This window comes from Sarcophilus harrisii, chromosome 3, assembly GCF_902635505.1.
Source record: "Sarcophilus harrisii chromosome 3, mSarHar1.11, whole genome shotgun sequence".
NCBI lineage: Eukaryota > Metazoa > Chordata > Mammalia > Dasyuromorphia > Dasyuridae > Sarcophilus > Sarcophilus harrisii.
In genome coordinates this window covers 149,047,024-149,064,079 of record NC_045428.1, presented here as the reverse complement: position 1 = coordinate 149,064,079, position 17,056 = coordinate 149,047,024, and the positions used below count along the sequence as shown (strand labels likewise).

At 34.9% G+C, this 17,056-nt stretch overlaps 1 protein-coding gene across 2 annotated transcripts in view; it reads right to left on the bottom strand.

Moving 5' to 3' along the window:
• Positions 1–17,056, bottom strand: part of PCCA (propionyl-CoA carboxylase subunit alpha) — a 447,428-nt gene that overhangs the window by 95,462 nt on the left and 334,910 nt on the right. For both annotated transcript variants that reach the window (XM_031958625.1, XM_031958626.1), the window contains one exon: positions 15,257–15,355. In XM_031958625.1, the coding sequence (XP_031814485.1) occupies positions 15,257–15,355 (99 nt within the window). The remainder of the gene's footprint in view (positions 1–15,256; positions 15,356–17,056) is intronic.

The following is a 17,056-nucleotide window of genomic DNA, read 5'->3' as shown; positions in this document are numbered from 1 at the left end:
TGGATGTGTCCAGTGTTAGGCTTGACTACCTATCAATTGCAACCATTATATGGCATTTTAAGGGGAGACTGCTTTAAACTTACCATGTCAGCTTACAAAAGAAGCTCAAGAGGCTTTGAGAGAAGTTGAACTGGCTTTATCCAATGTGGTTGAAAGAGTCACTCAAAACCCCTTGGAAATATCAGTTTTTGCCACACAAGAGGCATCCACAGCAGTCCTTCATCGAGGAGACAGTGTGATAGAGTGGGTAACCCTCCCAGCACAACCACAACAAAGCCTAACTCCTTACCCAGTGCTTGTGGCTAGAATTTTATTAAAGGCCATTAAGCAAGCAGTGCAATTATCTGGGTAACACCTGACAAGATACACACCTTTTCTACTAATGCACAAATTAATGTATGCTACGAAACCATCACAGAGTGGGAAATTTTATTGGCCACGGCTCCAAATTTTACACACGGGTCTCTATTAAAGATAACCAGACTATTACATAATTGGTGATGGATTCTTGAAGAAAAGGTTTCTAAAGTTCCTCTTAAAGGACCAACTATCTTTACAGATGCATCTAAACATAACATTTGTGCTGTATATTTTCATGACTTAAAGAGAGTAGTCAGAACTCCTTTTCAGACTACTTAGCAGAATGAATTGTATGCAATCATTGTAGCTCTTACTTATTATCCAGGAGATGTAAATATAATATCTGATTAGGCCTATTTAGTAGGTGTGGTACAAAGAATTGCCACACCCCAAATAAAATGTATAGCCTCTAATATATATATATATATATATATATATATATATATATCAGCTCTTTAAGGAACTTCAAGAGCAAGTGAGAAAGCATCCAGGTAAGATTTATATCTTGCATGTCCACTCTCATAGTGCATTTCCAGGTCCTATTTTTGATGGTAATTCAAAGGCAGATAGCCTTCTAACTATGTTGACCAGTACTCTTATTTCAAGAAGCCCAGCAATCTCATTCTAAATATCATCAGGCTGCTCAAGCTTTACGTTTACAACTTGGAATAACAAGAGAGGAAGCTAGGAACATAGTAAAGCCTGTACAGCTTGCCTTCCTCTCCATGCTCCTACACTTCTTCCAGGGAAAAACCCTCGTGGTTTGAGACCCATTGAAATTTGGCAAATGGATGTGACCCATTATAAATCTTTTGGTCGTCTGTCTTTTATCCACGTTGTGGTAGACACCTTTTCAGGATTCACTTTTGCAATACCAGCAGCAAAAGAGACAGCCCTAGTGGTCACTGAATTCCTTATCCAAGCATTTGCCATTATGGGTGTGCCACAAACAATAAAAACAGACAATGGACCTGCATATATTTCTAAACATTTTGCATACTTTTGTGCTCAGTATAAGATTTTACACAGCACTGGCATATCTTTTAATCCTCAAGGACAGGCAATAGTAGAGAGGAGAAACAGAGATATTAAGATGCTCCTCCAAAAACAAAAGAAAGAGGGAGCCACAGGTAACCCTAGAGAACTTCTAAATCTAGCTCTTTATACTATTAACTTCTTGATTTTTGACAAAGATGCACTGGCTCCGGCAGACAAGTTTTATAACCCACCGGAAGGGCAGTGTCCAGTGCAAGCAGCTCTACTATCTTTAGATAATTGCCAGGTGATGTGGAGAGACCCAGAAAGTGGTGAATGGAAGGGATCAGACAGGTTAACTGCTTGGGGGAGAGGGTTTGCTTGTATCTCTACAGGTGGAGAAGGAATCAGATGGGTGCCAACGAGCCGTATTCACCTTGTCCATTGCAGAGAGACAGAGCAGACCCTTGAAACGAAGGAGAAGACCCAAGAAACATCGGGTGGTTCTATTGCTGATTGTGCTCACCACTAAAAGAGCATAGCAGTTATGGCGTTTGACTCATGGACATCGAAAATTGTAAGACTTGAAAGCCCTTAGGAATCATTGGATTTTCTGAGAAATGATAAGACTGTTGTAGGACTTCAAAATCTGCTGGCATTGTTGGATTCCCTAACACATAAAAGGACTGTTGTACGATTTCAAAAACTTGGGGGGAATCAATGGATTCCCTGACATGGAGAAGCAATGGACAATAGATTGGTTTTGGACTATCTTGGCTGCTGAAGAAGGCATATATGTGACTGTTGTTTACATACCCTCCTTCTAGGATTTCTGGAAATCTTTTATAATCCCACCATGTTGATTTATATTGTTTGTTATACCGCTACTTGCTTGTACAATTTATGTTTGTCACACCACATCAAGCCTGCACTGAGGGGAGGGTCATCACTAATAGCCTCTGTGTTATTGCTATGTGCTTGTGTAATACCTCTCATGCTGATGGGTTTGTGTATACCTGTTTCTAATAAGACTCTTCAGCCCAGAAACCCTCTAGCAACCCCCACTTCCCTTTGGTGCTTTTCATCTCCCTTCTTGAGAAGTCGGGGCGGGGGGAGAGGGGGAGATAATCACCTCCTTTTCCATGCTTTCACCTCCTTTCCTAGGAAGTCAAGGAGGGTGTGATCACCTCCCCTTGGGGGCTCTACCTCTCTGAGAAATCAGGGATGGCATGACCACCTGTGTTCTAAAACAAAAGAAAGTGGGAGAAATGGGCTGAAGCTCCACTTGATGCACTGAGGTCCCAAGCATATGAGGCTAAATAGCAATTGGATGATACTCTATTAATATATGCTTGGAGAAAGAATGGCCCCGCCTACTCTTTGTGCAAGTTTTGATATGTTGTGTAGGAAATGAGGTAGAGATGATTTTGGTGGTTGGGGAGAGAGAGGCAGAGAGAGAGGCTGAGACTGCTGGCCAGGTTCGTGTCCCGGCTACACACACTTCCTATCGCCATCCCCTTTCACCTCCGCAAAGAATAAAGATTGGGGTTTTTCCCTTAACCTGAATTATTGACTCTGGCTGATTTTAAAATATGATGTCATCACAATTTTTACCTTTGAGCCAATTCTCATGAAAATACTGTTTAATCATTGTTCTTTAACTGTACCCCCACCCCTATAATCCTCACCAATGTAAAAAAATTCTTTTTTAAAATAGTATTTTTTTTCCAAATACATGCAAAGATCATTTTCAACATTTACCTTTGCAAAACCTTGTGTTCCAAATTTTTCTCTCTTTTTTCCTTTCCGCAAGACAGCAAACAATCCCCTGTAGATTAAACATGTGCAATTTCCCAAACTGTCATGCTGGACAAAAATATCAGCTCAAAAACAAGAAAATAAAAAAAGCAAGCAAACAACAACAACAAGGTGAAACTACTATGTTGTAATTCACCTTCAGTACCCACAGTCTTCTTACTAGTTGCAGATAGCTCTTTCCATCAAAATCTATTGGAATTGCCTTAAATCACCTCATTGTTGAAAAGAGCAGAGTACATCTCAGTTAATCATGACATAATCTTTTTTTTACTGTGTATAATGTTCCCTTGGTTCTGCTCATTTCACTCAACTTCAGTTCATGTCTTTCCAAGCCTGAGATCAGCCTAAAGTTCTTACTTTCATAACTTTTATGTAAGATAATTTATCCTATTCTACTCTTCTCTTCCCCCCTTTCTGAGAGCATCTCCCTTTCTTACACATTAATTTTGTGTTTTTGAATCATTCCATCATAATCAAATAATATCTGTGTCCTCTGTCTATATGTACTCCTTCTAAATACCCTAATAATGATAATGATAATGATAATGGACTTAGGAGTGACAAGCTTTACCTTCCCATGTAGGAATATAAAGCATTTAATCTTATAGAATCCCTTATGATTTTTCTTTCCTGATTACCTTTTTATGTTTTTTTTTCTTTTTTGTATTTTAATGTCAAATTTTATATTCACCACTATTCTTTTTATTGTGAATACTTAAAGATCTGCCCTTTCATTAAATATCCTCTTTTCTTCAAAAGAATTATATTCAGATTTGTTGGCTAGCTCATTTATGGTTGTAATCAAACTCCTTTATCCTTCAGATTATCGTATTGCAAATCTTCCAGTCCTGGTAAAATTGGTAAATCTTGTGATAGTCTCTGACCCCTTGATGTTTGAAGTGAATTTTCTGGCTGTTTTCAATATTTCCTCTAAGACCTGGGAGCTCTATAATTTGGATATAATATTTTTGGGAATTTTCATTGGGAGATCTCTTTCAGGAGGTAATCAGTGGATTCTTTCAATTTCTATTTTGTCCTCTGATTCTAGGATAGCAGGGCAGTCTTCTTCAATAATTTCTTGAAATATTATGTTTAAGTGTTTTTTTAAAAATCATGGTCTTCAAGTGGTCTAATAACTCTTAAATTATTTCTTCATCTATTTTCTAGAACAACTGTTTTTCCACTGAAATAGTTCAACTTTTATTTTATGTTCATTCTTTTGATTTTGTTTTATTGTTTCTTGATGTCACATGCAATCATTAGCTTCTACTTATCCATTTTATGTGTTTAAAGCATTATTTTCTTCATTGAGTTTTTGTATCTATTTTTCCATTTGACAAATTTTACTTTTTAAGAGTTCTTGGGAGGATTCCGGGAAGATGGTGGAGTAGATCAGTAAATTTCAAGCTCTCCAGATTTCCCTCACAAACAGAACACATTTGAGCCTCAGGGTGAACACAGACTGGTGAAAAATGAAAAAGACTTGGTGCAGAACAAGTGTCCTTGTAGGACAACCCAAGAAAAATCTGTAGACCTCCAAGCAGGAGATTAACCAATTTGAAGTGCAAACACTTCCAGGCTAGCTTCACATTAACACCAACAACCAACCAACCAAAACAAAAACAACAAGGAAAATAAAAATCCTGGGGCCCACTGGGTTTGACTGGATCCTCAGCAGGAATCAATTTCATCTCCTGGACAACCTGGGTGAGTAGGGTAGTTATTTGAGTCTTCCTGGACTGAGGGAACCTAGACTGATTAGGAACTCCAGGCTTAGCTGTGTTGCAGAGACATATCCCTTGGGAAGAAGGAACCAACACACCTGGGAGTGCAGAAGCAGTGGGGCAGGGACAGTTGCCAGCACTTGCACAAGGAGCTTTTGGCTTGGAGATCCTGGTCAGAGAGGAGAAGTGAAGCTAGAGGCACCGTCCTTCCACCCCATGATTGGAGATGCTTACACTAATACTTCTCATAAAATAAATAAATAAATAAACAAATAAATAAATAAAAACCAACAAAGAAGAACCTGTAATGTGCCAGAACTCTGGAGGCAAGGATCTTAAAACAAGGTGTTAACTCAGTGGAATTGATAATTGATGTTTATCTAGTTTAGCATGGTGATTAATAGTTCTCTCCTTCAGTATGATTGATTTAATCTTACAACAAATAATGGTTCCCTAGTGATATAATGATTGGCTTATACTCAGCATGATGAATTGATTTAATTGTGATAGAGGATATAAACTGGGGACAAACTCAGACACAGAGAAAACTTGATCAGCCTCATGGTGGCTCTCCTGCCTTCACAACTTTTCCACTAAGACCAAGGACTCGGGCTGGTCCCGAGATCCCTATTCTGGACAATATATTTTAATCACCCTGGTGTGTGGGCTCTAGAAGGCAGGACATTACATTTGGATGTGCAGACTGATGACTGGCTGACTGACTGACGGAGATGCTGATGCAGACTGGGATACTGAAGGAGACTATAAAGACTTTGGATTTATCCATGATTATTCTCGTAGTGATTATTCTGCTGAGGCCAAGGCTGGTCTGAAGGCCCTCCAGAAAGCTAGTCAGAATATTACAAGAACCCAACCAATAAACTTGTTATGGGAATGGAGAAGACAGTTCATCTTCAGAAGATGACACTGAAGTAAAAAAAAAGCAGCTCCTACCTCAAAGAGTAATGTTAAGTGGCTCCCTGCCCAGAGAGAATTTACAAAAGAAAATGAGAGACACTGAAGAAAAATTAAAAATAAATAAATAAATAAATGAAAACCCTCCAACAAAAATAAGAAGATAATGAAAAAAAGAAAGATATTCAACTAGAAAAGTAAATACAGAGTCTTAAAGATGAAATAACACTTTGAAAATTAGAATTGGGCAAAGGGAAGCCAGTAAAACTATAAAAGACCAAGAAATGACAAAACAAATCATAAAAAATGAAAAAAAAAATAGAACAGAATGTAAATTTAAAGATAATAAGATATTCAAGGAACCTGCAGATTTTCAAGACATTCTTTCTTTCAACAAACACAAACTCAATACAAAATTTAACGTATGAGAGATAATTGGGCTGCTTAAAAGAAAGATTTCTACAAATGAGGTACAGAGGAAGAATAGACACAGAGGCATGGGGGCGGGGGGAGGTCTCATAGTTCTGAAAACCTACTAACATCAGGATTGGGTTAAATTGGGCAATCCAACAAAGTACTACACTCAGTGCTAGCAAAAGGACCTTTATAATCTCATTCTGATCATCTGAGTTGAGTTGTACACTGCACTGGACTCCACTCTAACCCCACAATGAGACATACTTTTCCTGCCAACTTTTTAAGTTATTTTGAGCGGAAAAACTGTTTAGCTCAGAGTATTAGTTGGTTTTGCTAATGTATCATTCATTTTGAGGTGGTTTTTTTTTTTTTTTAAGTTCTTTGGAGGTAAATTTAGGAGAACTCCAATGAGTTCTTGCTTTTATTTGCCATCTTGGTTCCCAATAGCTAAATTAATTTTCTTGTTTCTATTCTCTTCTCTGACCATATCATGCTGCACAATACCATTGGTCTCTGATACACATAAATAATCTCTCAGAACTAAACTCTAGAAATCCATTAGACTCAGATTTCCTAGTAGCAAGAATTATAAACATATGACACCATAATGAGCCAGTGTAGTCATAAATCACTGTTTTGAGTATGTCACTAGTGGGCTAAAAATTAACAGTAAAACCTTAAAAGGGTCCCCACCACTTCCCAAAGAAAAAATATAAATTTCTTAGTTATATTTTACAGCCCTTTACATTCTGAAGACAACCTACTTTCCCATTCTGGTTACTTGCTTTTTTCCAAAACATATCTTATGTCTTCCTACTGATGTTCTCTTTTCTTTGCCTAGAACACACTCCTTCTTCCATCCCTACTTATTGAAATCTGACTCACCTTACAAACTTTGATTTAGACTTCTCCATGGAATTTTCTTTTTCAATTTTGAATTGCAAATTCTTTTCCTCCCTCCAAAATCTTCCCACACCCACTGAAAAGTTAAGCAATATGTTGTCAATTATATATATATGAAATCATGTAAAACATTTCCATGTTATCCATATTTTCAAAAAAATTTAAAATGCAAAGTAAGAAAATCATACTTCAATTTGCACTCAGAATTCATCAGTTCTCTCTCTGGCAATAGACAACATTCATTTCATCATGAATCTTTTGGAACTGTCTTAGATCAATGTACTGATCAGAGTAGCCCAGTCTTTCACAGTTGATCATCAATGTGAAGTTATTATGCACAAAATCTCTCTAATTCTTCACTCACTTCAATTTGAACCAGTTCATACAGTTCTTTCCATATTTTTTCTAAAACCACGTTTCATTGTCATTTCTTATGTACTCTATACACAATCATAGCCACAACTTGTTGACCCATTCCCTAATTAATGGACATTCTCCTTGATTTCCAGTTCTTTGCTACTTCAAAAAGAGATGCTATAAATGTCTTTGTGCATATAGGTGTATATCTTTTTTCTCTGATCTCTTTGTGAAACAGAGCTAGTAGTCAAAGTGTAAGCACAATTTACAAGATAAAATCTTAAGGTAAATAATTAAAGATCCAATAACAGTATTGTGATAAACATTCACAAAAGAAAGCTTACACACAAAAAGGGAACAAAAAGGGATTGTACTTTTATAGGATTCTATTAGAGTCTGGCATTAATTGCCCACTATCCCTAAAGCCTGAAAGTTCTTGGCAGCAACAAATCCAGAGATTTCTAAAAAGAAACCCTTAGAAGAAATCCTAGGTAAAAGCTCATGGTGATAGAAAAATTCAAATGAGGTCCAGGTTCCCCAGAGAATAATGCTGTAAAGAGAAGTCCCAGGCCAAAGTTGACAGGGGAAGAAAGCTTCCAATTTCTGAAATATTAATCTCAGAAAAAAAGAAAGGAAAAAAGTCTTGCGCAAATTCTCTTAGTTCTTCCCTAAGCTCACTTTCCTCCTGCCAATTTTTAGGTTTCAGTCTTCCAAAAGTTGCAATTCCCATCTTATGATATCACTTATGTGCCACTCTGCTCCCTTCTCCAGCTTTCATTCTTAAGCTGAAGAGATACTTCAGACATATGCTCACTTAAGCCACCAATCTGAAGACAATTTCTCACAGCAATCTGTCAAAAAGAACAGATAAATGGACAACTGAAGTGACAAGAGAAGAAAAGGACAAGATCACTCACTGAGGCAGTGGAAATGTTTTTCACATAATAGTTGTTATTTCAAATACTCTGTGTGAGCAGTCCAGAATAAATGAATAGATTAAGATGCTGAGTCAAGAAAATAGCTAGGAATGAACAACAATCATCTGCTAATTTTTTAGTACATCTTGTAGAGGGAATACAGAGGAGATGTTTTGCTTGTTTTTCTAGGTGGATGGAAACATCCTAAATGGTAGGAGTAAAAGTTTTAGGTGACTAATATCAATAGCTATGAACATGGTAACAGGTAATCTTCAGAGTCAAGAATCTTTAGATTTTAGTGAAGTCTAAGGGACGATCATGCTAAGAGATGGCTGAAATAAAAGAAGTCATTAGAAATGAGGATTCAATAAATTATGAAGTCAGATTATCTTAAAACATCATTTTGTATATCTTACCTGAGAATTATAGAAGGAAACAGAGAAAAGATAACTAAGAGCCATGGGCATAGGCCACTGAGGAAAATGGGTTAATCTAATGAAGATCAGGAAATGATTTTGTTAAGGATAAGGAATGGCCAAATAAATGAAGAAAAAGCTGTTATGGGACATTGACAGAAACATGGTCTGTCCTTGACAGATGGTAATTCTTCATATTGATCCAGTGAGTTGAAATGCTGGAGTAATTATTTTCACTGAACAAAACTATGAAGTATGTTATCCTCAGAAGAAAGCCTGGTTTTAGTCAACGCAAACAAGTGGAAAAACTAATGAAGAGAAAGTTCAATAAATAAATGATTTTGAATAAAACCAAATTTTTAAAGGGCTAGAATAAGATTAGAAATCCCACCAATAGATTTGGGCAAGTACAGGACTGAGCTGAAAAGGAATAACAAAAGAGAAAAGAGTGTTAAGGCAAGTGCTGTTAATTTTTTGTGTCATGAACTCCTTTGGCAGTCTGGTTCAGACTATAGAACAATATATTTCAGAATAATACTCAAGATAAAATCGATAGTCTGACAAAAAAAAAAAGTTACACTGAAAGACAGTGATCAAAATATTTTCTTTAAGAAAAAGTTCACAGAATGTTGCAGGTGAACTGATACAACCATTTTGAAGAGCAATACAGAATTATATTCAAATAGTTATAAAACTATGTATACCCTTTGACTCAGCAATATCACTATTAGCTTTGTTTCCCTTTGTGATTATGGAGAAAAACTCATATATTCTAAAATATTTATAGTAGCTTTCTTTAGAGTGACAAAGAATTGGAATTTGAGGGGATGTCATTCAATTGGAGAATGGCTAAACAAGTCATGATATATGATTGTGATGGAATGATATGGTGCTATAAGAAATGTCAAGTTGGTTGATTTTAGAAAAACATTTTGGAAAGACTTGCATGAAATAATAAGTAGAACCAAAAGAGTACTGTACACAGTAACAACAATATTGTTCTAAGAACATCTATGAACTACAAGTAAGGACCTGGGAAAGGTGCTATACACATTCAAAGAAAGAACTGATAGAAGTATTTGTGTGTATGTGTATACATATATACACATATACACACATATTTCTGTCTAATGTTAGGAGAAAAATAAAAAGGGCATAGTAGAGAAAAAAAAGAATACTTAGAAGCAAGTACAGAAAAGCAGGATAATTTTGAAAATTATGTGTAGTATTTATTACATACTTATTTTTTTTAAGTAAACTGTGAAATGTTAATTCATAGCTTTATATTAAATCCTTTTTTTGTATATGGTCTTTTTGTATTTAAGTTCAAAATTAATGGAAAAAAAAAAAAAGAGGGGCAGCTAAATGGCATAGTGGATAGAGCAGCAGCCCTGAAGTCAGGAGGATGTGAGTTCAAATCTGATCTCAGACACTTAACACTTCCTATCTGTGTGACCCTGCATAAGTCACTTAACCCTAATGGCCTCAGCAAAAATAAAATTAAAATTAAAAAAAAAAGAAAAGAAAGAAAAAGTTTACAGAACTCAGTAAGTCTTATGTGCAAGATGCTATGCTGATACTAACTCCTAAGAACTTCTACATTAGAGGAAGAGATTTTAAATTTAGAATGGCAATAATATATGAGAGGAACTAAGGAAAAAGAAAGTTGGAAAGTTTTAGAAAGTGATATAAACAAAAAAAAAAAGTCAAATATTGAATAAGATTTAGCAAATACATTAACTATTAAAATTTTTTAGTATCCAAATTTCAATTAGAACACTTTTGAGACAATGTCTAAAAAGCTATACTGGGCATCTGGCATCTGAATTATGTATTAGGTTAATTCTTCAAGTATATAACAAAAAAAATGTATTGGAAACATCAGAATAGGTGGAAGGATTTAGTAATACAAAGTATGTGTGCAATAAAAAACTAAGATTTTTCTTGATGGGGAAGTAAATATCAATCAATCAATTTTTAAAAAGTATTTTCAAGTGATTAACTATGTATCAGGCACTGTGCCAGGTACTGGGAAAATAATTAACAATATCTACTCACAAAAGTTAAATTCTAATAGGGGTGACACTTCCTAATCCTTCTTAATTTCTCTGCAAGATATGACATTGTCAATATCACCCTCTCCTCCTTAACACTATTCTTTAGTTTTTGTGACTATTCTCTCCTATTTTCTCTGACCTTCTGGCTGCTCAATCTTCTTTCCTGGAAATAACTATAGATTTCTCCCAAAATTCATTCCTTGCCCTTTCTCCTTTTCCCTCTATACTATCTTCTGTGTCACAGATTATGGGAGAGAAAGTAAGATCCAGTGAGGCTGTAAAAATAAGTCAGGGCCAGGTTATATAAAGCTATAAAAGCTAAACAGAAGGATTTGTATTTTATGCTAATGACAATAAATAGGATTACACAAGAACAGATTGATTAGGAAAATCAGGTGGTCAGATTTTAACTTTAAAAAATTACTTTGGGGACAACTAGGTGGCACAGTGTATAGAGCACCAGACTTGAAGTCAGGAGGAACTGAATTGAAATCTGATATCAGACACTTCACAGTTCCTAGCTGTGTGACCCTGGGCAAGTCACTTAACCCCAATTATGTCAGGAAAAGAAAAGAAAAGAAAAGAAAATTATTTTTTTGTAGTGGTTAGGAACTGGAAACTGAGTGCTGCCCATCATTTGGAGAATGGCTGAATAAGCTATAATATATGAAGGTTATGGAATATTATTGTTCTGTAAGAAATGACCAGCAGAATGATTTCAGAGAGACCTGGAGAGACTTACACAAACTGATGCTAAATGAAGTAAGCAGAACCAGGAGATCATTGTACACGGCAACAGCAAGATTATACAGTGATTAATTCTGACGGATGTGCCTCTTTTTAACAATAATTCAGGCTAGTTTCAATGGCCTGTGAAGGAGAGAGTCATCTGCACCCAAAGATAGGACTGTGGAAAATGAGTATGGATCACAATATAACATTTTAACTTTTGTTGTTTGCTTGCATTTTGTTTTCTTCCTTTTTCATCTGATTTTTCTTGTGTAGCATGGTAATTGTGGAAATATCTATAGAAGAATTGCACATGTTTAATATATATTGGATTACTTGCTAAGGGAAATTACTTTTGTAATGTGACCTGAATCTTAAAGGGAGCCTTAGTAGCTAAGAGGGAAAAATTTCCTGGCATGAGAGAGAATTAACAAAACAGCAGAAGATGGAATGCCATGTCCAAATAGCAGCAAATAAGCCACTGGATAATGGAGCTATGTGTAGAATAGATCGTTTTATCATTTTCTACATTTTCATGATATTAAATTTTCCTCTCTTCCAAATATCCCCATTTCTGTTGAAAAAACCCATCATCTTTCAGTTTCTGAATCTTTACATTATACTGGATTCCATATTGTCAGTATACATACATACAAACAGTAAAAATTCAAAAGTTGTGGCATATATCTTGACAATATGTTTCCCATCTGCCTCTTCTCCCTTCACACAACTAAGAACTGAGTCAAGGCCCAAATCATTAAACTCTTAATTGGTCTGCTTTAATTAATGCTTATTGCTTAGTTGAATAAATGTATGTAAAACATGCAAACTTTAAAAATGCTATGTAAATGTGATCTATGCTTATTTTAATGTGACTTAAGGAATGTAAATTTCTAAGTTGTTATCCTATACCCCACAACTAAAGGAGCAGATAAGATATGTAATCATAGTATGCACAATATAGACACATAATAAATATTTATTGATTGCTCATTCCACCCAAGTTTTAACCAGAGTCCTTGTATGTCCAGTACAATATTAACATAAATTCAGATTTCCTCTAAGTTACTAAGTTACACTAAGTGGGTGGTTTGTGTGTATCTTAAATTCTATATAAATATAATAAATATAAAAATAAATCTCAGAAAGTCTCAATGAGAACATCAAAGAGAAACTTTGGGTCTTAGCCAAATAATTATTATCTTTAATATAACTTTGCTCTAAACTCAAAACAAAATGTTTGTTCTATATAGCTGGTAGTTCTTATTATGTTAGCTTTTCTCTAATTAAGAAATAAATACAATGAATAAAACCAGAATTTACATTTCAACAAATAGAACTGATGGCCAAAAATTAAATGAAAACTTTTTTTCTGAAAGCAGTAAATTACATTCATTTATTTTCTTACTCAATTCTCTCAATTATATATTATTTTCAATTCTTTTATTATTCAATTATATTCAATTTCCCTGAATCAAATCACAATGGAAAGTCAACTTAAAAGTAGTTTCATAGGGAAAGAAAAGCATGATAGAGAATAATAAGAATGTCAATGTGATTACAAGATTGAAATTATGTGTTAAACTTTAAAAAACTTTAAAAAAATGGTGGAGACCAAGCTATGGAGACCAAGCTATAACTCATGGGTTCCAATGCTGTTTCTAAGTACTTGCTGTGATCCTGGACAAGTCATCCAACACCTCTGGGTCTCAGAATAAGTCTGGCTCTCTGTCTCAGTCTCTGTGTCTCTCTTGTCATCTAGTCCAATTCATACAGGAACCAGAATGTCATCTAATGCACCTGATCAGTCTTAGTATGAAGACCTCCAGTAAAGTGAAATCAACCACTTCCATAAAGTTTCTTCTATAAAGTAAGGGTGCTGGACTGCATGATCCAAGAACTCTAAATTCTATAATCCTTTGAACTCTCTAGTCCCTAGTCACAGGAGAAATGTCTCTGTAACTTTATTTGCCACTCTTGCACTGTTGAATATTAGCAACTTATGGAATACATTCCTAAAAACTGCACTATCTTCTTTCAACAATTTAACAGTGTTTTCTTAAAAGAGGTTAAAGTGAGAGGAAAAAATCTCTCATGTTACTTACAGATTTTGTTATATAGCAAATGAAGCTATGTTTGGAAAATTGTAGACTGTTAGAATGTTGTACACAAGTATAAACAGAATTCTTTACCTACAGAGAATTAAACATAAACTACCTTTGAGATATTAAAGCCAATGGGTGTTAACTTCTGTAGGAAAATCTTATTTGTTCACAAATTTTAATAATAGTATTATACTGTTTAAATTCAACTGGAGATTCTTTGAACCTAGAATATCACCCTGACTTCAGTAGCTCTCCATGAATGTTGGTGATATCTACAAGGGCCTTTGGGTCCCTTTGATCGTGGATCAACCCAAAATATTCTTTTGGGGGGGTTTCAACAACCAGAATTTATTTTGGATCCACTGAAGCTTGTTTTTTGGGTTCTGGTCAAATTTTATTGAATGTTTATATTTAGTGATATATATCTCAATCTTCCTTGGTTTCAAATTGCCCTACTGACAAAACTGCTTAACAGTGTGTGGTTTGTGTGTATCTTAAATTCTATGTAAATATAAATTTTCCAGAGTTTGGCTAAGAGGGAGCCACATCTCCTTTCTGGCCTGCTTTCCTCTACCAACAACCTAATATTTCTTTCCAAAACTATTTCAGATTTTGGGGTTTGTTCTAGTGAACGGCCTCACCCTTGGGACAGTAAGACAAATGGCCCTTGAAAGACTTAAACAAAGTTCTATGGATTATGAAGAGATTACTTCAGTGTCTACTATCTTTGTTAAAATGAGTAATTCATTATTTCACTGGTCAGAAAAGTCAGGTCAGTAAGATAACTAAAATGGTAACTTCCTAATGACTTTTGGAAGTTATTATGCCACAGTCTCCTTGAATTGTTTTACCTCAGTTTCCCTAATTGTTCTACCTCAATCTCCCTTAATTGTTCTGCCTCAATCTCCCTGGTTGCAACACCACCCCTCCCTTCTAATCATCAGGATGTTTCATCCAGATAAGGAGGAAGATGTATCTTAAACATCATGACTCCAAGACCTTTTCAACTTATCAATGTCTGGTGCCTCCCCCCATCCTGTCATCCCAATTTATCAGAATGTCTGGTGCCTCCGCCTTCCCTCCCCCATTCTGTCATTGTTCTTCGTAATCACTAAAACCCTATAAAGAATCTCTGAAATCCCACATTCCATACTGGATACTTGGAGATGAGAGTCCCAATTTAGTCAATAAATTAAGCTCTCCAATAAATAAAATATTATAACTCTCTAATCTCTATCTTGCCTCAGTTTCTCCAGCATTACAAAGTAACCTTAAATAGTAAAGCATAACAACATGAAAAATCTATTAATGACAATAAAACAGAACTTTCCACAACAAATTTCTGCCTTCCTCACCAAAAAAAGAAGGAAAAACCCCACTAGATTTTGGGTAACCAAAGTATATTTCTCAAAAATGCATTCCAAAGAAATTTAATTCAAAACCATGTGGTATTAGATGATAAGAATAAAATAGTTTTCACCTATTATACCTTTAAACTTTAAACATGCAAATATTGATAGGAATTTGAAAGTATATCAAAGTTCTTAAAGTAAATCTATTTACCTGTACAATTCTCTGAGTGCCATCAATGTTGACAGACAATAAAGGTGAAGCCAGGTTCCATTCACTGGTCACATTTAGTTTCGACCCATCAACTTCCACCTGTTGTGACACCAAATAAGACTGTTACCATGAAGACAGAGAGAAAACTGATCTCAAGTTCATTGCTGCATACAAAGCAGTAGCCATTTTAAACAGATGGCTCCCAAACAACCTGTCATGTTTACTGCTCCTGCCATAAAAGACAGGGTCCAACAACACAGTCTTCCCAGCCATCTCTGGGGAGAGGTGAAGGACCTGTGAACAGCTGCCTCTGGGTACTGAGGTTTCAAGTGATTTTCAGTAAGTAACAAACAGCCATCCAACTTTTAAACCTATCTGGACATGCTACATTTACTGCAATTAGACAAGTAATGCATATAAATTCCAGTGACATTTTGCAACCCACACAACAGGGCTTGCATATAATATCCTCTCCAAGGACCAAGGAAGAACTTTTTCTATGTTAATTTTAATGAAAGGCTATGCATTGTTATCTTAATTAAACAGAAGCTGTAATTAAGCAACATTCTTTAGTGTTAAAACTCAAAGTCTAGTCAAACTTTGCAAAGTTCTGTCATATTTTTTCTCAATCTCCAATGACTAATTTCAGAACTGCATGTCACCTCCAAGAAGATGATTAAGAAAAAATATAACAAACATCATCTGTTTTTTAAAACTATTAGATATAATTTTTGGTAGAAAATGATTAAAATTCCAAATAAAAATTAATGTTGTTAAAAGGAAGCATAATTAATAAAAAGCTGGTTTAAAAGTAAAATCAATCAAAATAACATTTTGAATTCATGTAATTCTTCCCTTTCAAGTAAAGTAATTTCACTGATATTTTCTCAATAATTCTTTTAACTAAGTAGGCAGCAAAGTATTTAAATCACTATCTCCACTTCACAGATATAGGCAACTCAAAGAATAATTAATTTTATAAATTTATCTGTTACCAAAAAAAAAAAAATTTAGAGCCAAGATTATTGATTTTTGTCTGCCCTGGATTTCACTTCTAAATAAATCACAATGACTTAATGATTTTTACTCAATGATAACATACAAGGACACCATAGGTCCTTAATATCATGAGGAAGTCTGGATCTATCTAGTCATCTGATTCAATTCCCTTTATTTTACAGATTAAAAAACTGAAATCCAGAAAAATGAAGATAGCCAAGGATCCACAGTCAAGTGACATAGCTAGAATTTTAACTTAAGTCTTCTGATTCAAAATATGCCAATTATTTCTAAACACACACACACACACACACACACACAATCCTATTCCAAGAACAATTCAGTCAATAATTCCAATTTTGATGATCTATTATCATTAGTTTGGGTATTTGTTCAACCCATATAGAATGTCATATCCTATTCTATTTTTTTTAAACACATAATAACTTTAACATACATAGGAAAAGAGTAAAAAGGCCAAAGGATGAAGTTATCTAAATCACTGAAAACTATTAATCTAACTAATCACGATTAGTTATATCACAATTACCTAAGAGTAAGCAAGTTTTAAAAATCAATTTTCTTTTAAAAAATTTTATAAAAACCCATTTCCCTGCCAATAAACCTATAATTGCTTGTGGTAACAAATGTTTTCCTTGAATGTTCTTTAGTTCCCTGGGAGCTTTGTTCTACTTTATTACACAAAGAAACATAGCTATCATTTACTTTGATTTTAACCTATCAACAGACACTTCTTAAAGTACTTAGTATCTTGAGACCTAAAGTATAGATTAAGACAGT